Source organism: Elephantulus edwardii, unplaced genomic scaffold (genome assembly GCF_000299155.1).
Source record: "Elephantulus edwardii isolate Elephantulus edwardi_28Jun2011 unplaced genomic scaffold, EleEdw1.0 scaffold00428, whole genome shotgun sequence".
Lineage (NCBI taxonomy): Eukaryota > Metazoa > Chordata > Mammalia > Macroscelidea > Macroscelididae > Elephantulus > Elephantulus edwardii.
In genome coordinates, this window is record NW_006400178.1 from 1052461 (window position 1) to 1076314 (window position 23854).

Genomic DNA, 23854 nt, shown 5'->3' on the forward strand with positions numbered 1-23854 from the left:
TTGCTATGAGTCGCAGGTGTCTCAACAGCACATAACAACAACAACAACAATAACAACAACAAAGCATTCTACATAGTCCATTTTCAGGAGTTTCTGGCATAGAAGAAATAGAGAACTTGGTTGCAGGTATAGATTAACTTGGTCTGGTACATTCTCTGCAGAATGAGCCTCTTTCCCTTTCTGAATGGATTTATCAATTAAACTCTCCATGACTACAAATTGAAAACACATACCTAACTTCATAACACTATAGTATATACTGCTTTGGTTCTCCTAGCCTTACACACTAGATCTGTGTAACACCATGTTTAACAAGGAAAGCATTTAACTTTGTGAATCAGGGATAGGACTATAGCTTAAACTTTAAATGGTGGGGTTGTTATGTGTCAGAACTGACTCAGAGCTGACATTCCAGCAGATTTTCAGAGACAGTAAATTGTATAAGAGGAGATTGTCCATCTTTCTTCCACGGAACAGCTGGTGGATTTAAACCCTGTTCCTTTGGAATTGCAGTACAGCTTCTTATAACTAGGCCACCAGAGCTTTAAATAACTATTGTAAATAATTGAAGCAACACTCTGCTTCACTCTTCCCATGGGAAAATTTCAAAAAGGACACTGAAACTATTCAGACATGTTTCAGACTCTTCTAAGTATGTCACAGACAAAAGAATGTTGATTTCTCTAGTGCCTTGATTTGATTTAAATGATGATCAAACCCTTTTATTCAGCATTTTGTCTGTTCCACAATCATCAGCATTCTCAGCAAATAAGCCAACAATCTTGGCATATTTTTCCTCCATTGTTTAGATGGTTACTATGAATAGTCCAGCCAAACCACTTTGTAAGTTTTACCTACATAAAATCAACTTAAATTATTCTTTAGTTATAAGTGACAAAGAAAGCACCTTCAGTCGTTCAGGGCATTGTAATGGTGATTATCCAACTGTTGTGTAATGAAGATATCTGGCATTTGTGGCATGTTTATGAGAGTCAGACTATTCATATTACAGCATGTCATATTATTCCTTAGAACAAATTTGCATGGTAGATGTGTCCATTTTATAGATGAGGAAAACAGAAATTCAGAGTGGTTCAATTTTAAGAGGGGAAACAGAAAATCATGATCTATCTGATTCTGCTAGAAGGTTATAACCATGTCAATCTAACACAATACTGGACTTTCATATTCTTATTTGTAGATTTATAGGTTGAAAATATTTATTTTGTTGCTAACTGAATATTAACAGTTTCTCACTGAGAGCACTGCTGTTTATTCCTAAAATTCTATTGGAAGTATTTTGCAGGGACCAAGAATAGCAACTAATTTAAACAGTCCTAAAAATTCTTTGACCTACAAAATTAATAGCAATACTATGAAGGCATTTCATATGTATTATTGACTGACTATTTCAGACTAAATTATTCCTAAGGCTGAAAGGTGGATCTAAAGCATACTCGACAGGAAATGTAAAGCCCTGGGAAAGTCCTCCCTCTTTTGCTGACATATTCTGTGACTCTGAATAAGACATTTAGCATATCTAGACTTCAATTTCATCATCTATTGAAGAGCTATCTATCAAAATAGTTGATGGTGGAAAATGAAACATGACAGTGCTAGTAAGGCTTATTAGCACTGTGAATGTGCTCTCCAGGCGTGCCTATCTATTAGTGCACTGAAAGACAAACACTCTCCATTGTATCAAATTTCCAAAGAGAAATTTAAGCAGTTCATGGAAAAATGAAATCAACTTAAGACCTTTTAGTTCTAGCCTTCTACCCACTCACCTACCATCACCCACACATACCATCCCAATTATTCTGAAATATTTCAATAGCCAAAAACATTTGACCTCATTGGGTTTGTTTTTTTTAAAATGACTTCCATTTGAAAACATACATTCACAGTAAAGTTAAATAGAACTGACTCAAATGCATAATTAATGCCTAGAATTTCCATAATTAATAAGTTTCAACTTTTTCATCTATCAAGGGTTGCCACTAGTACCTCCAAAAAGTGGCAAAGTTGTTTTTTGTTTGATTTGTTGGGTTTTTCCCTTGCCTCCCTTTAACCAGCTTATTTACAATTTAGGCAAGATGCCAAAAATCAGTAGTATGAACAAAGAAAAAGCAACAGGTAACTGGTCCCAGAATATTGAAGGGTTTCATACATTTTCAATTCTACTTGGCTCTTTAAAAGTCATTGTAACAGACTAGTATCACTGATTGGCAAGCATATTTACAAGCAAACCAAAGCCAAATGCATTATTACTGAGTTGATTCTAACTGAATTGACTCATAGATACTCCATGAGTTTCAGAATAGAATTGTTACTCCATAAGGTTTTAAAGAGCTATAATCTCTATAATCTCTGGTGGCCTAGTGGTAAGAATCTGTGCTGCAATCCTGAAGCCACACAATTCAAGCCCACCAGCTGCTTCACAGGAGTAAAATAGGCAATCTCCTCCATTTCGATTAACTGCCTCTGAAATCCACTGGAGGATCTGGGTTGCTTCTGACTGATGGTACTCAACAACAACAATCTTATAGAAGTCAGGCCTTGCTTCCATTGTATGTCTGGGTGAATTTGAACCACCAACCTTTTGGTTAGTGGCAAAATGCAAACTATGTGCCTTACCCAGAGACCTATATTTGTAATGCAAAAAATGTATTGCCTTCAAGTCTTTTTGCACTCATAGTAACTTTACAAAACTGAGGAGAATGGCCTCATAAGATTGCCAAGCAATCTGTACAAAAACAGATTGTCATATCTTTCTCCTGAAGGGCATCTGGTGGCTTCAAAGTGCAGATATTTCAACTAGCAGGTGAGTACTTAACCCCACTGCTGCCAATGCTTCTGATATTTGCAATAGGGAGAACAAAATTGCAACATACCAGGATACTACTCAGAGGTTCCCAGAGCTCTGAGCTCTTGGACTCCCATTCACAACAATCACCCTACAAAGGCTTAATACATTATTAGATTACTCTTTTCCCTGGGAAGCACTGGTGGCAAATCTTGACTATGGAAGAGAGATTAGGCAGACCTGTTCTCCATTCCTGCCAGTATGGAGGTTTCCAGAGAGCAGTGGGGGAAGGGAAGAAGGCTTGAGGAGTTCCATGCAAAACAACTTAGGTGCACTCACCTCAGGCAGAGGCACACCATTAACAATCAGGTCTGGCTGCTGGGGTCCCTGGCTGTTGAAAGAGTGATGGTAGATGTGGTTAGCGCTGGGATTTCGATTTCTAGTATTATTCTGGTTCTCCACATTCAGAAGGGTACTCTCAGACCGGCGGCAGCCCAGGGGCAGCGTCTGCTGGTGATAGTCGAAGTAGTTGAGGGATGAAGTCAGGGAGGAGCAACTGACAACGTTCATCTTGTCTGTCTCCTCCACATCCCGGGGTACAAGGCGGATGTCATTCTTACAGATTTTTTTCTTCTTGCTTGATTTCTTTTGATGCCCATAGGAGTACTCAGCGATTCTATGTGACAGAAAATGCAGCATTAATTGTAAACACCCTCCCAAACCATGAACAGATTAATAAACATTAATCACCCCAGAGGGTTGCACCCTGTATCTGCTCCAGCTCCTTATTCTGGTGCATTACATCATCAGGTTTCCTCCTGTGCTTTTTACATGAAAAAACAAACTGAAGGCCATAAAATTTTCCTATTAAGTAGATAGTAACCGTCTCACAATCTTTCCTTTCCCGTTAAGAAAACTACATGTGTTCACACTTTAGAGTTTCTCATTGTGAGTGGGGAAAATAGCAGGGGTGGGAGAGAGACAGGGAAGGTGAGCCTATGGGAGAAAAAACACACAAGAAAATGCTCATAACTGGAGCTTCCCTAGAATCAAAAGGAACTCCTGGGTGAAATAAGAAGCAAGTTCCAAATTTTTTTTCAGAATTTTTTTTATTTTAATGAAAGTTTACAGAGACTTTGGATTTCCATTCATTCATTGTTGCACACTTTAATGGAAGAGGAGATAAAGGCAAATTAAAAACAAACCACTTGCCAGTTCCTCCAGGCATTTGGAATAAGGTAAACATAAACAGTTTCAGTCAACTTCCTTTAAAATTGACTAGATCATGTTTGGACTAGGGTAGAAAAGACCCCATCCTTTGACATTGCCTTATTAGCTTTTCCACATCCTCCTTCTTGATGCTGCCCTAGCCCTGCCCATCCACTCCCCTCTCCTCTGAGAAGAAGATGATAGCCAAACCTGTTTGGAAGAGGGGAAATGCCTTTTTTACCTCTTTCCCCTTAGGCTCACTTTCTTTTTTCTTGCTCCTTGCTAATGAGAGAAACCAAGATGCAATGCAGGCACTTGATGTTTGTTCTTTTATAAAACAGCCAAGGAGACAAGTGATGGTTAAACAATTACTGCAAAGGAATTTAAAGGATAGTGCATTCAACATCCTTCTCCATTCAGGTGTACCTACAAGCAGCTGTGCTGCAACTGAAATATAGAGTTTGATTTCATTAAAACTGACACAGACCCAATAATGTACACCAAAGACACCAAGCACTGTGAGACTGTCAGAATAAATACATTAAAATGGAGCTAGATTCTCAAAATAACTTATTGCCGCATATATGGTTCAGCTTATTATTTAGAAAGTCAATCTCTAGGCAATAATCAGTAAAACAATAGGGTAATAAATAATATATGTTGATCTTTTACAGAAAAGATAGCCTGTATTATCTCTTGACAAAGTTAGTTATCTGACTACAAAAAGGAAACACAATTCAAGCAGCTTTTACAGATTCTCTCACAAGTCTCATAAATTAATGCACTTGAAGAAGAGGCTCTGCAGAGGCTGGTAAGAAGAAACCTCTCTCAAATCACATGAGAAGACAAGTTCTTGAACTTCTGATTTCCACAGAGTCTGAGCAAGTGAAGAAATTGCAGACAGACAGAGGTAAATGCTTACATTATCTGCAGGATCTGCCTAATGCTTAGCAACTGAGTTTCCCTCATCCTCTGTGCCCAGGCAGAATCGCAATGATGGCAAGCTGATGTTACTGGGGCATAAGAGCAGATAAAATTCCAAAAACCCTGAGACTGCAGTTGCTTGTTGCTTGGTGGATTTTTTTCCCCCTCCCTAGTCTGTTCATAGAATTAATGGAAAGTTCTAATCATTTTGTTTATCCCTAATGGGTAAGTCCCACAATGGCAGGCCCAATATTACTAGCTGAAACATTCATTGTGCCTTCAGTATTGACCAACCGTACTTTATTAATCCTAAACCATTATAGGAAACAAAGTATTTCCAAACCTCACATTAGGGTAAAGTTGATGGACACCAAGATTTTCTCCATCTACCGAAAATTCAAATGCTTTTATATCTGTTCAATGATCCCTCTGTCAAACTCTCTGAAAGAGCTCTCACTTCTAGTCATACACTACCAAGAAGTGGCAAAGCCTTCAATATCTTCATTTCAAGTGACTTTCTTTTTCATCAAGGAATGGATCCTATGCATTTACTCCATACTTAGAAAGATGGCTTTAAAAGAGTCCTCTCTATAATAATCTCCATATAAAGAAAATTTATAAACTCCACATTTTTCTTTTGTAAAAAATCACCAGTCATAGTCACAGGTTTCAAAGGTAAAAACAATATTAATTTCCATTTTTCCCATTTGAAATGACTCAATGAAGAAGGAAAGAAAAGTCACAGTCAATTCACTATTAACAGGATTAAAGCATTTATGAGGCATTGCAGCTGCTCTTTTATGGCACCTGATTGATATTCATGTGTGGTTAGTATTTGTCTACTAACTTGTGTAGCACAGAGAATAGTAAAAGGGAAACAATAATTGCATAGCTGTTGCGTATTTGGAGGACTCTGATTCACAGAAGTGTGCATCTCAGTGTCAAATACATATCAGACCTACAGGAACATGTTTTGACTGATTAACATGCAAGGGGAGACGGCACAAAAGACACACTGGATGTGTAGTTGTGTAGAAAACACGCACACACACCTTTTATTGGAAAAGCAGCATCATTCATTTTCAGTAAATTAAAGAAACATTTTTTTCTCAACCATTTTTATGAGACACTGCAGGAAAAGGATTGCATATATATCCTAAATAGATTCTAGAAGTACTTCAACTTATTTATTCTACCGAATTGTAAAGAAGGGCTTCAGCAAGACCCTCTAAGGTGGTTATCAGGAAATCCTTTTCTAATACTAGGTGGCATTTGAGTTTCTACACTTCTATGTTCTCTGCCTCTCTCTCTCTCATACACATACAGAACCTGAACACACTTCATGAGAATAGCCATAGCGATATTCACTGGTAGAGAGTAGATCTTAATGCCACAGCAGACTTCCTTATTAAAAGAAAGTACCATCAGCTCTAGAAGATATCTACTCCAGCATCTAGATGCAAAGTCTAATCCTCTCCTGAGATATTTGGCCAATCAATCAGATATTTGGAAAACATATCTGGCAGGATTTCACTTTAATATCCAGGTGTTTGTGGATGAATACAAAGCAAGTCAAGGATAAACTTTTAAAAAAAACAAACCACTAATCATTTGTTTCCCCACACACTCCTGATCTTTCTTCCTCTACTCAGTTTCCCATTTTGGACACCCATACTCAGGTTTTTTTCTGAAGCTCTTCTCTACCCCCAGGCTGGACTACTCCCTCTCCTTTTAGTACCTGTCCTCAAACGTAGTTGAGATGCAAAGTCGAGTTGTGATGCTTGCTGGTATTGCTAAAAAGAAGCATCTCAATCTCTCACTCATTCACTTTTTATCTGCCATAATTTCATGCAGACAGCTGTGCAAATTTTCAAATGATAATTGCTTTTCTACTTGTCATCATTATATGACAGAATTCATTGGAACAGTAAATGACTGTCTTCCAGCAAATTGTCAGATCAAAATAATTGATTCATTGGGCTACCACAAATTTTCCTATCTTCCCACCCGACACCCCTCCCAGGCCTGCCTCCAGGCCCAAAATAAAGAAGCAGGATAAGAAGGCTGTGTGCAATTAAGAAGGAAACAAAAACACTAGGATTTTTCACAGGGCTATATAGCCTTAATCATGCAGAACAAAGAAAGAAAAGTTGGCTTTACCTGCAGTTGTAGGTCCGGATCTCTTTATTGTCTCGCTTGCACTTAATCGCCACGAAGATCATAGTGATAAAGAGGATGCCTGCAATAGAGCCTAGGGCGATAATGAATATCAGGGACAAGTTCACTGAGCCCATAGACTCTTGAGCATCAAGAGCAGGGGACAAGTAGATTAGTATGAGCGCAGAGGCAGAGAGGGAGGTCTTCCCATGGTCATGAGCAACCACAATAAGTTCATATGAAGCCTTGGAGCTCTCACTGAAGGTACGGGTTGTTCTGACTTCGCCATTGACTTGATCAATTTCAAAGAATCCTCGGTCCCCTTCGGTCATGTCATAGGTGACTCGGCCATTCTCACCCTCATCGTAGTCATCAGCCTTGACAACAGTCACCAGGTAGCCTATGACAGTGTTTCGGGGGATGTAAACTTCAGCTGTGCCATTGATCAGAGGCGGGGTGGTGATGACTGGGGTATTGTCATTGACATCTAAAATTATGACCCTCACTGTGGCATTGCTCTGCAGCGAGGGCAGGCCCCCGTCCTTGGCGAGTACCTTGAATTCGAACGCTTTGGTCTGCTCATGGTTGAAGGAGCGCAGCGCGTAGATGTCCCCTGAGTTGGGGTTGATGGAGACATAGGTGAAGACAGGCATGTCCCGCACCTGTGAGGGCACAATCTGATAGGAGACACTGCCATTAAGCCCCAGGTCAGGGTCACGGGCAGACACAGAGAGGAGATAGGCACCAGGAGTGTTGTTCTCCTGCACGATGACCTGGTAGTAGGGCTTCGAGAAGTGTGGATGGTTGTCATTCTCATCCGTGATGCGCACTGTGAAAGACTTGGCACTCTGTAGCATAGGCACGCCACCGTCGCGTGCCTGGATCGTCAGGTTATACTGATCATGCTGTTCTCGATCCAGCCGTCCATCCACGAGGATAGTGGAGAAACTTTCATATTCCTGCAGCCGAAAAGGTACATTGCCTAGCAAACGGCACTGCACACGCCCATTGAGGCCTGAGTCTCGGTCAGAGACCCTTACCAGTGCAATCACATAGCCTGGGGGGGCACTCTCACTCACCTCCACCAGCTCGCTGTTGACTGAAAGTAGGTTGATGACAGGTGGATTGTCATTAGTGTCCAGCACGCTGACAGTTACCTTGCAGTGTGCCGGGATAGAGTTGGGTCCCAAGTCCTTGGCCTGCACGTCCAGTTCATATACGTGACCCTCTTCATAGTCAAGGGTGCCAGTAACCGTCACTAGGCCACTGTGTGGGTCGATCTGGAAGAGCTCACTAGTATGGTCGTTGACATAGCCATAGAAAGAGTAGACCACCTGGCCATTGGTGCCTTCATCTGGATCACTGGCATTGAGGTGGATGACAGGTGTGTTGGGAGGTGAGTTTTCTGGCACAGTCACAGAGTAGGCGGACTCACCAAATACCGGATTGTTGTCATTAGAGTCAGTCACCTTGATGCTAAGACCCATGGTGCCCAGGTGAGGCGGGTCACCACCATCAAGTGCAGTGATTCGAAAGTTGTAGTGTGACTGCATCTCTCGATCCAGGCTCTTTTCAACCACAAGTTCAGCAAATCGTGAGCCGTCACCGCGTGTCTTGATCTCCAGGCCAAAGAGCTCGTTGGGTGTGAGCTCATAGGATTGCACACCGAAGCTACCAGAATCTGGGTCAAAGGCGCTATCCAGCGGGATGCGTGTGCCAGGGCTAGCAGCCTCAGAGATTTCTAACTCGATCTGTGCTGCGGGGAAACTGGGTGCATTGTCATTCAGGTCCTTGATTTCCACTTTAATCACGCAGATTTCCATAGAGCTAGACATGACCTCTAGCGAGATGATACATTTTGGGCTTTGGCGGCAGAGCAGGTCGCGGTCGATCTTCTGCTTGGTGACCAGCAGACCTGAGCTGGGGTTGATGTCTACCAGATGCGGAGCTGAGTTGGATACCACACGGAAGGCAGAGGCCTGTCGTGAGTCCAGCGCAAAGCCTGCCTCATGTGCGTCCTTGGCCACATTGGCGATCACAGTCCCAGCACGCTGCTCTTCCTCTACCGAGTATTTGAGGTTAATGAGGGCAGCCGCCTGCGTCCACAATACAGCCAGCAGCAGCAGCATTGGTAACAAGAGTGACTCCATGGTTGCTAGGGGCTCAACCTGGCCTCGCCTCTCCACACCCAGCTGAGATGGACGCCGCCAGCGCTCCAGCTTCCCGCTGGCTGGGACAGCCTGTTGCACGGGTCCTGGGGCCCTGGAGGTCTCAAGAGGAGTCCCGCCCAGGGCTGCCCAGCGTTGTAGCGGAGATACCAGCACCGGCTCCAATGCTGAGGTGGCAGCAGGTTTGGTGAGGGGTTGGGAGGAACCCAGGGGCTCCAGGAGGCTGTGGGAGCGCCGCGTGGCCCCAAGCCCCCTCCCTCCAGCCCGGCTACTCAGTTTCCACCCTTCAGTGTTAGCTGGGTGCGACTGGCCACAACGGCGGCAGGCGTGGGACTGCAGCTAGGGAGGAGTCTGTGTAGTCCCTGTGACGCGTGACAGGGTCCAGACAGTACTTGGGGAGAGGGGAGAAAGAGTGATTGGGGCGGAGCGTCTCAGGCACTGACCAGTCCGCTGCAGTGTACTGGGGCTATTGAGCGCCTTGTCTGTGCACCTGGCATGCGCAAAGATCTCCCCAGCACTCCCAGCTCACTGCAGAGAGGACGCGCCTGTAAAGCGCTCTCCGAGGTCTAGAGGGGCTCTTCTCTATAAGGCCTGGTGGGAGGAAAGGGGTTACAGAAGAGAGCCTGAGCTGCTGCCAAGAGCCGCAGGTGCCCAAGGATCTGACTGAGCGGGATGGTGGTGCTGGAGCCAGAGAGAAGGGGGGTGGGGAAGAAGACTGCCAAGGCTAGAGCTTGCACTTTTGCACTGAGATTGGTTTTAGGTGGTTTTAGGGGTGTGTCTATCGAGGATTCGAGGTGGGCATGAAGTCCCCCACAAAAGGGCGTTTGCGTGTCAGAAATTAGGTAAGGAGTGCAACCCAAGCCTCCATGTCAAGTCTGTGAAAATGAGGAGATTGCAATTTGTTCAAGAAAATCAAAGTCCTAGTCTTTCCAATGGCTCAAGGGGCGGGGAATGAGGAAGAGGGGAAGGATAAGGACCACAGTACCAGTAAGGAGAGGTGGAGCTGCCGCAGGTATCGGGTGCTTCTCCCTGGTTTGGATTAGGGTGTTGCTCCGAGAACCGCTGCCTCCGCCACCGCCGCGGGAAGAAGCCTTCCTAGCTCAGTCGTACGTCGCCAGGGTCCCCCTCAACAGCTACCACAATCCGCATTTATGTCACCACCAAAGTTTACTTGCGGGAACGTCTTGATTCCATCCTTCTGAAGAGTAGCTGGTTGCCCGGGAGCAATCGGGAGGTCTGTCTCTTCTGTCTTGGGTTGTGTGTAAATATGTGAGAGTATGTGATGTGTGCAGTGTGAGTGTGGAGTGTGAGCAAGCAGGAGGCGATGGGTTTAGGGTGGGAGGTTTCTGATCTTGTGTTCTCAGATGAATTCGCTCAGTCAGCATGCCTTGGAGCGCAATGCGCCCAGAGCCCTCGCAAGGCTAAAGATGAGGGTGCCAGTGTCCCCCAGGCAAACCGGGCATGGTGTGCAGGAGCTATGCTGCTGTCTGCGCCCCCTTGTCAGTCTCTGCCCTGCGTCGGTGGCCGCTACGGCTACTGCTGCTGCTGCTGCTGCTGCTGCTCCTCTGAATGCCGCAAACTACTGGCCTTGGAGTCTGGAGAGAGCGAGCCTGAGCTGCAGAGCCCAACTACACCAGGAGTTAGCCAATCAGCGAGCAGCCCAGCGAACTCTGGGTTTGGGGGCGGGCCCAAGGCGCGGTGGGGGCGGGGTGAGGCGGGGTCAGCCCTAAACTTACCAGTGGGTCGGAGTTGTACGCTCGCCCTCTAGGAAATCACATCCTGAGGCGGGGAGGCCCCGCTGGAGGGATAAGCTAGGGCCGGAGAAGCAATGGGATGAGGATCAAGGGAGGCGTGCTAGCGCTGCAGCTGAGCCTATCTGCGAATTGTGCACGCTTCGGCTTTGCAGAGATGGCAGTCAAGATGAGAGTTTGATTCTCTGAGCATGTTTATCTTCTTCAAATATCTTCATATCTTGAATATAATAGTCAACGTTCACTCGCTCTTCCACTCACTCTTTGTCTCTGCGTCTTGGTTTTGTCTGTCTTCCTCTTCTTTCCTTCTTGGAGGCAGGGGTAGGAGAAAGTAGAGAAAGCGCCCAGGAGGTGGTCAGTCATCTGGGTTTGGTTATATTTTTCACTGCTGTTAAAAGCCGCCATCCTCTCTGATCAGACATCTTTGCCACCCTTCGTCCCTGAGCAAACGCAGCACATCCTCGCCACCACCACCACCCCTAATCAACACAAAGCAGGGCTCCCTTGGCCTGGTTCTAGTACGTTATTGTTTATTAATCAGATGAGCTCAGTGGCGCACAAAGTGAACCGCTACCCCTTACCCCACCCTGTTGGAGAATTTTAGCTCCCTATAAATAAATTGTACATTCAAGAGGAGCCTGTGAAGCAGGTGCCACGCCACACCACAGCTTCGGAAGAGCTAGCGGCTGCACCGTCCAAATAGATCACTGGCATCTGGAAGCTGGCGGCAGTATGAGGGGCACTCCAACCTTCCTGTGGTGCCTCAGTCTCAGGGGCTTTTCAGCTCAGCTCAGCTGCAGTGGCAGCGGCAGCATGAGCCAGTGCTAGGAAGCAGGAGGCCTGCGTGGCCAGGGCTGACATCAAGTCTGGTCAGCCTTCTGGACTGAGGGCGCCCAGTGAACAGAGAACTCCTCTTCGCCTCATCCGAGGCGAGGCTTTTAATTAAGGTCACCAGCTGCATGCATCGAAAGCACCCCGCTGAACAAGGTTGTTTCCCCACCCCCACGCCTCCTACCTACCCTATCATATAGATTGAGGGAAGAGAGCGGTTCTGAATTCACGATTTTAAAATAAGCCTCTTCTCTGAACAAGTCGCCTCGGATATTTGCAAGTCTTGGGTAAGCAAAATAATAATTAGACCAGTAACATTGTCCCTAGCCTGTGGGCTTAAAATGAGACTGGCTTTTGCCCTTAAAAGGACATTAAACAACAAAGGGGGAAAGGGAAGCATTTGGACAAATAACATTTTTCAAATTTGCCATCTTATGGAGAACGACCCTTGTGCTTTGAAAAAATATTTCCTCTCCCAAGAGGAACTAATTTAGCAGCCCTTACCTTGGCTGGGTCTATGGAGTGGAGGAGACAAAGATAGGTCTTCCTCCTATAAGAAAGAATCATTTTGGGTGTGAGATTTCGGCCCCTAGAATGTATCAGCAGAAGACAAGTGTTAGGGGTCTTTTCCACTCTTTCACATCAGGGTGCAATTCCTTCAGAATATCAGGGAGAAAAGCAAGGCATCTGCAATAAATAACATTTAATTTGGACAATGAGAACTGCAGGGCACCAAAGAGTTTGGGCTGGAGGGAGCCCCATGGCTTTCCTGCAGTCACTATTGGGGGGAACCCCAAATCAACAACAACAAATCAGGCAAATAGTAAGGGAGAATGAGACAGAGACATGGGAGGCAGCTTGCTGCACCTTGAGGGCACCCACCATGGGAAAGAAGGCTCTATTTGATTTATTTACCTTTGATGTTAATGCATGGAAATGACGTGCCACTTGGTCTAATTAAAAGACCTAAAAAGGCATTCAAAATGGGTTTGCTAACTGATCAGGGGATGTAAGTTCAGTGTTTGGCAGCTTTCTAAAATACTGCTCGGACTATTTAAACAGAGCTATTAACAGCATTCTAAAATGTTTGCATGCTTTGCTTAGAAGCTTTTAGCTGTAAACCTTCAGGCTATCTGTTCCCCTTTAAGTTAAAAATGATGCTGCTTCCTTGTGGCGAAGTCTATCAGGAATCTGCTATCAATAAAAGTAAGCTGGTGCCTCCATGACTTGATTGAGCTGGAGCAAAGAGTCTGAATAGTCTGAACCATTAACAATCTTCCAGGTAACAAGAAATGGAATTAATTACTCAGGTAAAATGATTAACACTGTAGTGGCACCTAAAAAAAACATACAAGAGAAGAGGCAGCATACTTCCTACCTTGGGGAATACTAATAGAATGCCTATATTCTGCTGTCTTTTTTAAGATAAATAGGGGAATTTAATTCATGTACAGTGTCATTATCTTTGTAATTGTAATCACATTGTACAGACATGTTCTGCATTTGTAAAGACATCTCCCTGAGATGGCACAAAATACCCTACTTTTGCTCACAGCTTACACTCCAGATGGCCCTCATTTCCAAGTGGAGCTCCCGAATATGTCCAACCAGCATAACGCTTTTATAGAAGCTGGGTGCTGCGGGAGACAGGGACGGATGCTTACTTGTATTCCCAGTACTCCCTGCCTTTAAGCTCAAAATGACAGCTGCTCCTCTTATTTTCTTTTAAAAAATTCTTCCTCAGTTAATTTCTACAGATTGTTCTACACACTTTGCTCCCAGAATCTCTTTTTACTTCCTTGATAGCCACACTTGATTATTATATCCTAATAATGCCTTTGACTAAATGAGTGCCCCAAACACCTTCATGGTCAGGAATTTATTAACTAAATTAAAGAGTTCAGCCCGTGGATAATAAAAACAGAAAGTTCTTTTTGTTTGAGCTTCCTTTCACTCAGTTTCTGAAAAAAGACCCCGCCTCCTCAGCCTCTTTAGAGACACAAGAGGGCCATCTAGTGACCGTCATTGATATTTTTTATTCAACAGCTACATCTCCAAAGACAGCCCTTAGGAGCTAAGGCTTCTCCATGAGTCACTGAGACCATAATCAACATTTGCAGAGATTCTTTTTTTTTCCTTTAAAATTTCAGTAAAATAATATTAAATGTCAATAGCAGGAAGAGGGAGTGGAAGAGAAGCAGGAACAGGAAAATAAATCCTTACATTTAAATCAAGTCCAAAGTGTGAGGGTAATATTGCAGCCCCAATATTGATTAAAGTAAAGGGTGTTGTTCAGGAAGAGTAAATTGATGGAAGATATTAAAAGGCCAGGAAAAGAGAGACAGAGGGGAGGGGAGGGGAAGAGAGAAAGAGGAAAAAGAAAGATTTTAAAAGCTATTCTTTCTTCCTCCATCTAACCTTTTCTCTTCCCCACCTCTTCTCTCCTTTTCTTCTCCCCATTCCTTACTTCCTATTTCCTTCTCTCCTTATCTTTCTCTCAATCGCTTCCTTTTCTGATATAGCAAAAAACCTAATGAAGTTCTCTTAGAAAGAAAAGTCTTTCCTTTTAAAAATAGCCAAAGTAATAAAACTTTCCTTGCCTATATATCTGGTCTCCTTAGGTTACAAAGACTAACTGAGGAGAAAAGAATAAACTAAGGAATATAGAGACAAGAGTATGCAACTGAAAACCACCATTGCTAAAGTTGTCATATTATTTCATTTTTGCAATATTCCTTGGAGGGAAAGACACTTTGCAAACGTGGAAGTGGAGTAACAGAGCCATTCACAGTCTTGGCAGGATGATCTCATTACAGAAAGCACAACCTCCTCCCTTATGAAAGCAACAAGTGTTGGCTCTGGGCCCAGCACTGTGCTGTTGTTATTGTTGTTACGTGCCGTCGAGTCGCCTGCGACTCATAGCGACCCTATGTACAACAGCCCTAAACTCCGCTCTGTCCTGTGCCAATCGCACTGTCTCTGACACTCCCAACCCAATTATCCAAGTCACTGAATCAATCCACCTCATAGAGGGCCTTCCTCTCCTGAGCCGTCCCTCCACCCTCCCAAGCATGATGTCCCTCTCTAAGGACCAGTCTCTCCTCACAACATGTCCAAAGTAAGTTAGACGGAGCCTCAGAATCCTTGCCTCCAAGGAGTCACCCGCTTTTACCCTCTCCAGGACAAATCTGTTTGTTTTCCTAGCAGTCCATGGTATTCTCAATACTCTTCTCCAGCACCACAGCTCAAAGGCATCAATTCTCCTTCTATCCTCCTTGGTCATTGTCCAACTCTCTGATGCATAACAGGTGATTGCGAAGACCACGGCCTGTATCAGACGCACCTTAGTCTCCCAAGAGATACCATTGCTCTTCAGTACTTTGGAGAGTTCCCTAACAGTAGACTTTCCCATGGCAATGCGCCTTTTAATTTCCTGGCTGCTGGTGCCAAGACTGTTGACTATGGAGCCAAGCAAACTAAAGCTGTGTACAATCTCAATCTCTTCACCATCCGTCCTGATGCTGCCAATTGGTCCAGTGGTGAGAATCTTTGTCTTCTTGACATTGAGCCTCGCTCCATATTGTAGGCTGCAGTCCTTGACACTCTGCAGCAGGCGCTTCAGGTCCTCCTCAGTTTCAGCAACAGGGTTGTGTCATCCGCATAACACAGATTGTTGATAATTCGTCCACCAATCTTGACCCCACATTTCTGCTCATAGAGCCCAGCCTCCCGGATAATCTGTTCTGCATATAGGTTGAAAAGGTATGGAGATAGGATGCATCCCTGGCGTACGCCCTTCCCAATTTTGAACCATGCAGTGTTCCCTTGCTCTGTTCTGACGACTGCCTCCTGGTCCAAGTATAAGTTTCGCATTAGAACGATCAAGTGTTCTGGGATTCCCATTCTTCTCAGAGTCAGCCACAGTTTGTTATGATCTGCACAGTCAAATGCCTTTGCATAGTCAATGAAACACAGATAGACATTCCTCTGGTATTCCCTGCTTTCAGTCAAGATCCATCTAACATCAGCTACTAGAGACCTCAAAATTCAAACAAAATATGAGCCACAATATTAAAACAAGGAAGTAATTGAAAGCACACCAAAAATTACTTCTTTTGGATTCTTTTTTTTAAAAAATAAAAATAAAACAACACCCACAACAAACCAAAACCCTCCCATTCCCATTCCTGCCTACAGACTCTTATACTGGAAGATAATAGATGGACCCAAATAACTCCTTGTATCATATATAACTCCTTTAGAATATACCTGCAAGCAGAAGCTTAGCTTTTCCTTCCCAGCCTGAAAATTTCTCACTGTCTCTTATGCTGTTTCTGGAATGGCTCTCTTAGGGCAGGAAAAGAAACAAAAATATCCCTGAAAGGACTAGCTTGAGAGTGAGTGCTGAAGATCCCTGACCAAGGTCAAGGATCTCATCAGTCAGGGATCTTTAACAAGATGAGTCTTGAATATCAGCTTTCCAAAGATAAATCTGATTTCTTTGGCTAAGTTTTGTTGGGTTTTTTGTTATTTTTGAGAGGTCCACAAGACTGGGGTTGTGGTGGGGGGAGGTGACAAGAGTTTCCAAATGTTTGAGATATACGGTGATGGAGCTGGAGTAGATATGTGAATTCCTGTTGCATGAAATTCAAATGAACAATAGTCAAAGTACTGCGAACAAGAGGAATAAAAAAGTTCACAGGATTATACCAACTTTCTAGAATTCCCTAGGTGTCTTGGACAAGAGATGATCTCACTAAGGACACCAGGCCTGTGTGTAATATTCAGTTCTAGATGACTAAGTTAAACCTAGATTTTTTTTTTTATTCTTTCTCCAAAGCTTCTTCCAGAACTCAAAAGGCCTTGTATTGCTCCCTAGGAATTCCAGCTGCCCTATTGATTCTTCACTGAACTAGGTAACTTACAAGTTAGAAGGAAAATTTAAGAGGTAAAGACAGAAAACTAATAACAATGAAAAGCTCTAATGGCCTAGTGGTAAGAAGCGGAGTGGCAATCCCAAAAGCACATGGTTCAAATTTACCAGCTTCATGTAGATGGATGAACATTCTCCTCCAGTGTCATTTACTGCCTCTGAAAACCCACTGGAAGGTCAGCTATGGGTCAGTTCCAACTTAAAGCACACAACAACAACAGAAAACTTACCAGTTGGTTAATGTCTACTTGAGAAGCAAAAAAACAAAACTAATAAACATGAAGAACTACTGATTTGATAGCTGCTGTTACATTACCTGGGTTAGTATTGTTAAGTTCCAAAGGCATATCATGTATGCCACTAACAACACAATGCACAATATCTGTTCAGATTAATAAGCGCTGGGACAAAGGGGAGTAAACTGAAAAGAGGGAGATCCCAGAAGGAGGCAGACACAGCATCCGAAAGGGGACAGATAGAGCAGAAGTGACCAGGGTTGGGGGAAGAAGTCATTTTAGCAGCAGAGAAGTTCTGTACCTTTTTTGAATGAAAGGAAAATGAGGATTTATTTGGCAGCTGGGAAAGCATCCTGATTTGGGATCCAAAGTTTTGTGTTTTGGTATACTAGGCATGGGGAGAGAGCACATTCATTTCTGTTTGTTGTCTCCATCTGGGTTCAGAATAGAGGACCAATGACCTTTCTTCCAAAAGCTGGGAGTTAGGAGGGGTTGGGAAATAATGTCTTGTATCACTGGAGATACCAGCTGGGCTGAGCTTGGGTGGTCTCTTCAGCAAAGATCAAAAACTTCAGAGACTTCAGTACCAGGCAATATCCACTCAGGGATAGTAGCTTAGGCAGCAATGATCAAATTAAGTCTTGAATCTAATGATGGGTTGGTGAGAGAACTAACAGTTTAGAGGGGAATAGGCTCAGTTTGAGGCCCACTGCAGCTATGCATATTCTCTGCTTTGGGAAATAGTGGAACCTGAGAAAACCTTGTTGCCTGGCTGTACCATTTCATTTGGGACAACAGGCAATCAGTCCTGGAAGGCTGACTAAAAAGAGTGAACAGGATGATAGTTCAAAATGAGATGCATCAATGACTTCTTTGCAGCCCCAGCTAAACAATCAAAAGCAAATAATCAGCTTCTAAAACTGATGCTTAATAACATGATGAGTGAGCCAGTGGAGGTCACATGGGGGTAGAGGAAAAAGGGAGATTGGCGAGGGAGGGTAGAAAATCCCCTATTTCTAGCTTCCCACCAAAGAAAGCAGCTGCATTTACTTGAAACGGCAGATGTGGCCCTTAACAAAATCAGACTTGCAGTCTCTTAACAGAGCAAAACAAAGGAATAGGGGGCTAGACATTTTTGAAAACAGGAAGGTGTTTTGGCAACAATCACAGGAGGGCTGGTAAGCCATTGCACTACTGGGATCCATCTGCTGAGTTCCAGAACATCCTCTCTGCACTCTATTCCCACCTAGCTCTCAAATTGCATGCCCAGGATCAAGGGCAGGATTATTAAGAAAGAAAAGGGTAAAAGGGTAAAGACAGACTAAGCTTAAAGATAAGAAGTGATAAAGGGCAGATTTAGTTTCTTCCATTCATGGAGAATGTGATAGGAGAGACAGGCAAACCTTTCTGATTGTTGGTGGCTCTACAAGGGGACAAGAGTGGGTTTGATTAAGTTAATATAAAATACATTTAAAATTAAAATTAGCATGTGAGTTCTAATCAGTTTAGAATTTACTATTGTGGGAGAAAATTGAGAGAAGCATAGTGACTGTATCTTTAAGAACTTGAATAATTTTATAGCTATTAATAATTTAGGGAGCTCTGGTAGCCTAGTGGTAAGAAGCTGAGCTGCCATCCTGAAGGCCCTCAGTTCCAATTCACCAGCTGCTCCATAGGAGAAGGATGGGCAATCTCCTCCTATGCGATTTACTGCCTCTGAAAACCCACTGGAGGGTCAGCTGTGGGTTGGTTCCGACTCAACGGTATTCAACAACAACAACATTAATAATTTTGTTAGTCATGCAATATAAATGACCACTAACAAGAAAATCAAATGGCATGCTCCATAGCAAGGATCAGGGCCATTTGGTTCAAAAAAATTATAATAGAGTGTGTAGCTCTTAAATGTTAATGCATATGAAAATATCTTACTTAGACGCTTCTTTTTCTTCTTAATGTAAAATGAGGGTAGGGAGTTATGTCATTAAAATACCTTATTCTATCAAGAGAGAGAAGGCACAAGACCTTCTGGCACAATAGTTAAATGCTTAGCTGCTAACTAAAAGATTGATAGTTTAAACCCAAACTTTTAGAGAAAAGACCTATCACCTTCTATAGTTATTACAGTCTAAAACACTCTATGGGGCTCTTCTGTTTTGTCATATAGGGTCACTGTGAGTCTAAAACAGACTTGATGGCACCTAACAACAATTACAATAAATGTCTAAATATGCTTTATTAGTCAAGAGAACAAGTAAGTCTGTACTGAAGAGGGTGAAAAAAGTTTGCTCCTTGGAGGCAAGGATTTTGATGCTCTGTCTCACATACTTTGAGCATCTCACGAGGAGACATCAGTACTTGGAGAAGAACATCATGCTTGGAAGGGTAAAGACTTAGAAGAGAAAATCCCCAGTTGAGATAGATTGGCACAGTAAGTGTGGCAATGGAGCCAGGTGTGTCAGAGACTGTGAGGTTGGCTCAAGATAGGGCAAGGTTCAGAGCCATTGTTTATAGAATGGCTATGGGTTGTAGTCAATTCAATGGTATAAACACCAACTAAAACAATAAATGCATATGTTCTTGTTGTTATGTGCCATCAAGTCTTTAGTGACTCATAGCAACTCTATGTACAATAGCACTGAACTCTGCCATATCCCCAGCCAGTCTCACTGCCTCCGACACACCTACCCCCATTACTCCAGTTACTAGGTCAATCCTCCTCATTCAGGGTCTTCCTCTCCTACACTGTTCCTCCACTCTCCCAAGCATGATGTCCTTCTCCCAAACTGGTCCTTCCTGGCCACAAAACCAAAATATGTGAAATGGAGCTTCAAAATCCTTGCCTCGAAACAACAGCTTGGTTTCAGTCTTTTCAGTACAGACATGTTTGTTCTCTTGGCAGTCCATGGTATGTTCAATACTCTTCTCCAGCACCACAGCTCAAAAGTACCAATTCTTCATTTGTCAGCACTATCATTTTCCAGCTCTCTGATGCATAACAAGTAATTGAAAAGACCATTGCCTAACTCAGATGCACCTTAGTCTCCAACATCATTGTTGTTTAATACTTTAGAGACATCCCTGACAGCAGCTTTCCCCAGTGAAACTTGTCTTTTGATTTCTTGACTGCTGGTACTGAGATTGTTGATGGTAGATCATCTATTATTAATGATAATAAAAAAGATGATAAAAAAAGAAGTGTTGCATTGTGAAAATCTGCTGTCAAGGACCTCTTCAAAGTGCTAAAGAGCATAGATTTAAGTTTAAAGACTAAGGTTCATCTGATCTCAGGCCTTGGTTTTCCCTATGCTTGTGAAAGATGGGTGATGACTAAGGATGACAGAAGAATAAATGTCTTTGAGTTGTGGTATTGGAGAAGAGTACTAAACATTCCATGAACTTTCAGAAGAACAAACAAATAAATCTCAGAGTTATCCTTGGAGGCAAGGATGGTGAAGCTTTGTCTCACATACTTTGGGTGTGTTATGCTGCCGTGGATGTGCTCACCAAGTTGTGCCAAGAAATCTGGAGAACAACCACTTGGCCAACTGACTGGAAGAGGTCTATATTTGTTCCCATCCCAAAGAAGGGCGACCCAACTGAGTGTGGAAACTACAGAACAGCATCATTGATTTCACATGCAAGCAAGATTCTACTGAAGATTATCCAAAAACGACTGAAACAGTACATCAGCAGAGAACTGCCAGAAGTCCAGGCTGGGTTTAGAAGGGGTCGTGGTACTAGGGATATTGTAGCTGATGTTAAATGGATCTTAGCTGAAAGCAGAGAATACCAGAAGAATGTCTATCTGTGTTTCATTGATTATGCAAAGGCATTTGACTGTGTGGATCGTAACAAACTGTGGCTGACTCTGAGAAGAACGGGAATCCCAGAACATTTAATCGTGCTAATGAGAAACCTATACTTGGACCAAGAGGCAGTCGTCGGAACAGAGCAGGGCAACACTGCATGGTTCAAAATTGGGAAGGGTGTAGGTCAGGGATGTGTCCTATCTCCATACCTTTTCAACCTGTATGCAGAGCAGATTATCCGAGAGGCTGGGCTCTATGAGGAGAAGCGTGGCGTTAGGATTGGTGGACGATCTATCAACAATCTGCATTATGCAGGTGACACAATCTTGCTCGCTGAAACTGAAGAGGACCTCATGCACTTACTGCAGAGGGTCAAGGACTGCAGCCTTCAATATGGACTGAGGCTCAATGTCAAGAAGACAAAAATTTTCACCACTGGACCAATCGGTAGCATCAGGATGGATGGCGAAGAGATTGAGATTGTTCACAGCTTCAGTTTGCTCGGCTCCACGGTCAACACTCTTGGCACCAGTATCCAGGGAATAAAAAAACGTATTGCAATGGGAAAGTCTGTGATTAGGGACCTCTCGAAAGTACTCAAGAGCAACGGTGTCTCTCTGGAGACTAAGGTCCGCCTGATACAGGCCATGGTTTTTGCAATCACTTGTTATGCATCAGAGAGTTGGACAATGACTAGGAAGGATAGAAGGAGAATTGATGCCTTTGAGCTGTGGTGCTAGAGAAGAGTATTGAATGTACCATGGACTGCCAAGAAAACAAACAGATTCATGGTAGAGAGGATTAAACCAGGCTGCTCCTTGGAGGCAAGGATTCTGGGGCTTCGCCTGACATACTTTGGACATGTTTTAAGGAGAGACAGGTCTTTAGAGAGGGACATCATGCTGGGTAGAGTAGAAGGACAGCGCAGGAGGGGAAGACCCTCTATGAGGTGGATTGATTCAGTGACTGGGGTAATGGAGATGGGTGTGTCAGAGGCGGTGCGGTTGGCACAGGATAGAGCATGGTTTAGGGCTGTTGTACATAGGGTCGCTATGAGTCGCAAACAACTTGACGGCACATAACAACAACAAGAACAACAACAACATTATTATTATTATTATTATTATTAGTTTCAATGAACATCTACAGAGATTTTGGAATTCCATTCATTCATTGACAATGAAGCACTTCTTGATTTCTTGATTGCTAGTACTAAGGGTATTGATTGTGGATCCAAGCAAGATGAAATCATTGATAACCTCGTTACTTTATTAATCATTTTTTTCTATTGGCCCAGTGATAAGGCTTTTTATTTTTTTATGTTGAGATATAATTCATATTGAAGGTTATAATCTTTAATTTTCTGCAGCAAGCTTTTCACATATTCCTCAATTTCAGCAAGCAAGGTTGTGTAATCTCTGTAATGGAAGTCGATAATGTGTGTTCCTCCTAAGCTGATACTACATTCTTCTTTATAGAGTTCAGGTTCTTGAATTGTTTCCTCAGCATACAGATTGAATAGGTATGGATAAAGGTTACATGCCTGATTCACATCTTTCTTGATTTTAAACCATGCAGTGTTTCCTTGCTGCGTTCAGACAACAACCTAGTTACAGGTTTCTCATGAGCATTAGGTATTAATGGTCATTAAATATTAAGTATTAAATGTTAGCCATAGTTTGTTGTGATCTACACAGTCAAATGCTTTTACATACTAAATAATACAGAGATAGGCATCCTTCTGGAATTCTCTGTTTTCAGCCAAGTTTCATTTGACAACAATGATATCCCTGGTCCTACAGCCTCTTCTAAAATCTAGCTTGACTTTCTGATGATGTACTGTTCTTTGTCAATGTACTGTTTTAGCTATTTATGGAGCTTTGGTAGCCTAGTGGTTAAGGAGTTGTCCTGTCAATCCAAATGTAAACAGTTTGAGTCCACCAGCTGCTCCATAAGAGAAACATGGGTAATGTCTAGGGTGATTTATATTCTCCAAAAACACACTGGAAGATCAGTTCTAACTCAATGGCAATGTATTGAGATAGATAGATAGATAGATAGATAGATAGATAGATAGATAGATAGATGATAGACAGATGGACAGACAGACACATACATATATATCTCGTCTTCCTCTAAGGAACAAACTTTATATCCATTGTTTTTGCTCTGTTACATGGTATTAGAACCAGCTCATAGCTGACCCTCCAACAGATTTTCAAAGGCAGTAAATTGTATGGGAAGGGATTGCCCATCCTTTTTCCCATGGAACAGCTGGTGGATTTGAACTGCATGCCTTTGGGATTGTAGCACAGCGTCTTACCACTAAGTCACTAGAGCTCCATATATATGTGTGTTATTGTTATGTACTGTTGAGTCAGAACAGATTCAGAGTTGACCCTCCAATGAGTTTTCAAAGGTAGTAAATTGCATGGGAAGAGATAGTCTATCTTTCTCCCATGAAGTTGCTGGTATATTTGAATCTCTGGAAAAACACAGCCTGTGGCTTAGCAGTGCAACTTGCTTCAGACTACATCACTAGAACTCCATACATACACACAAATATGTATATGGATTCCAAGGCTGTGATCTTTGGAAAGCAGGTCACTTCACTTGTCTTCTAGGATGTTTTTAGGTGAGATCAGTATTTCTCAAGTTTTGTTTAGCTCTGGTGCTTAATGGTTAAGCCCAACACTTAATTATGATTGTTTTTTTTTCTTTTCACTGGAGCCACATACTTAATCTCATAGTCTGTAAAACCCTACATTAAACCTCAGCAAAGGTAATCATCTATAAGTATCAGGAAAAAAATTAACAACATTGAATTCTACATCTTTTCTTGTACATTACAAGAGATTCATTCATGGTCTTCCATTCCTTTGTAGCTCAGGGCTCTGAATATTACTTAGTGGACCTGTTCCAATACAGAATTGGCTTTTTATAACCAAGAAGGATAAAATAAATATCCTTAATTTAGTTTACTTTTCCATGAGAAATAAATGGCTGCCACACATCCAAAATAGCAGG

At 42.9% G+C, this 23854-nt stretch overlaps 1 protein-coding gene across 2 annotated transcripts in view; it reads right to left on the bottom strand.

Moving 5' to 3' along the window:
• PCDH19 (protocadherin 19) overlaps window positions 1-9246 on the bottom strand; it is a 280037-nt gene extending 270791 nt beyond the window's left edge. For both annotated transcript variants that reach the window (XM_006902555.1, XM_006902556.1), the window contains exons 1-2: window positions 7100-9246; window positions 3146-3482 (exon numbers count right to left, since the gene is read on the bottom strand). In XM_006902555.1, the coding sequence (XP_006902617.1) occupies window positions 3146-3482; window positions 7100-9246 (2484 nt within the window). The remainder of the gene's footprint in view (window positions 1-3145; window positions 3483-7099) is intronic.
• Between the last annotated feature and the right edge of the window lie 14608 nt (window positions 9247-23854).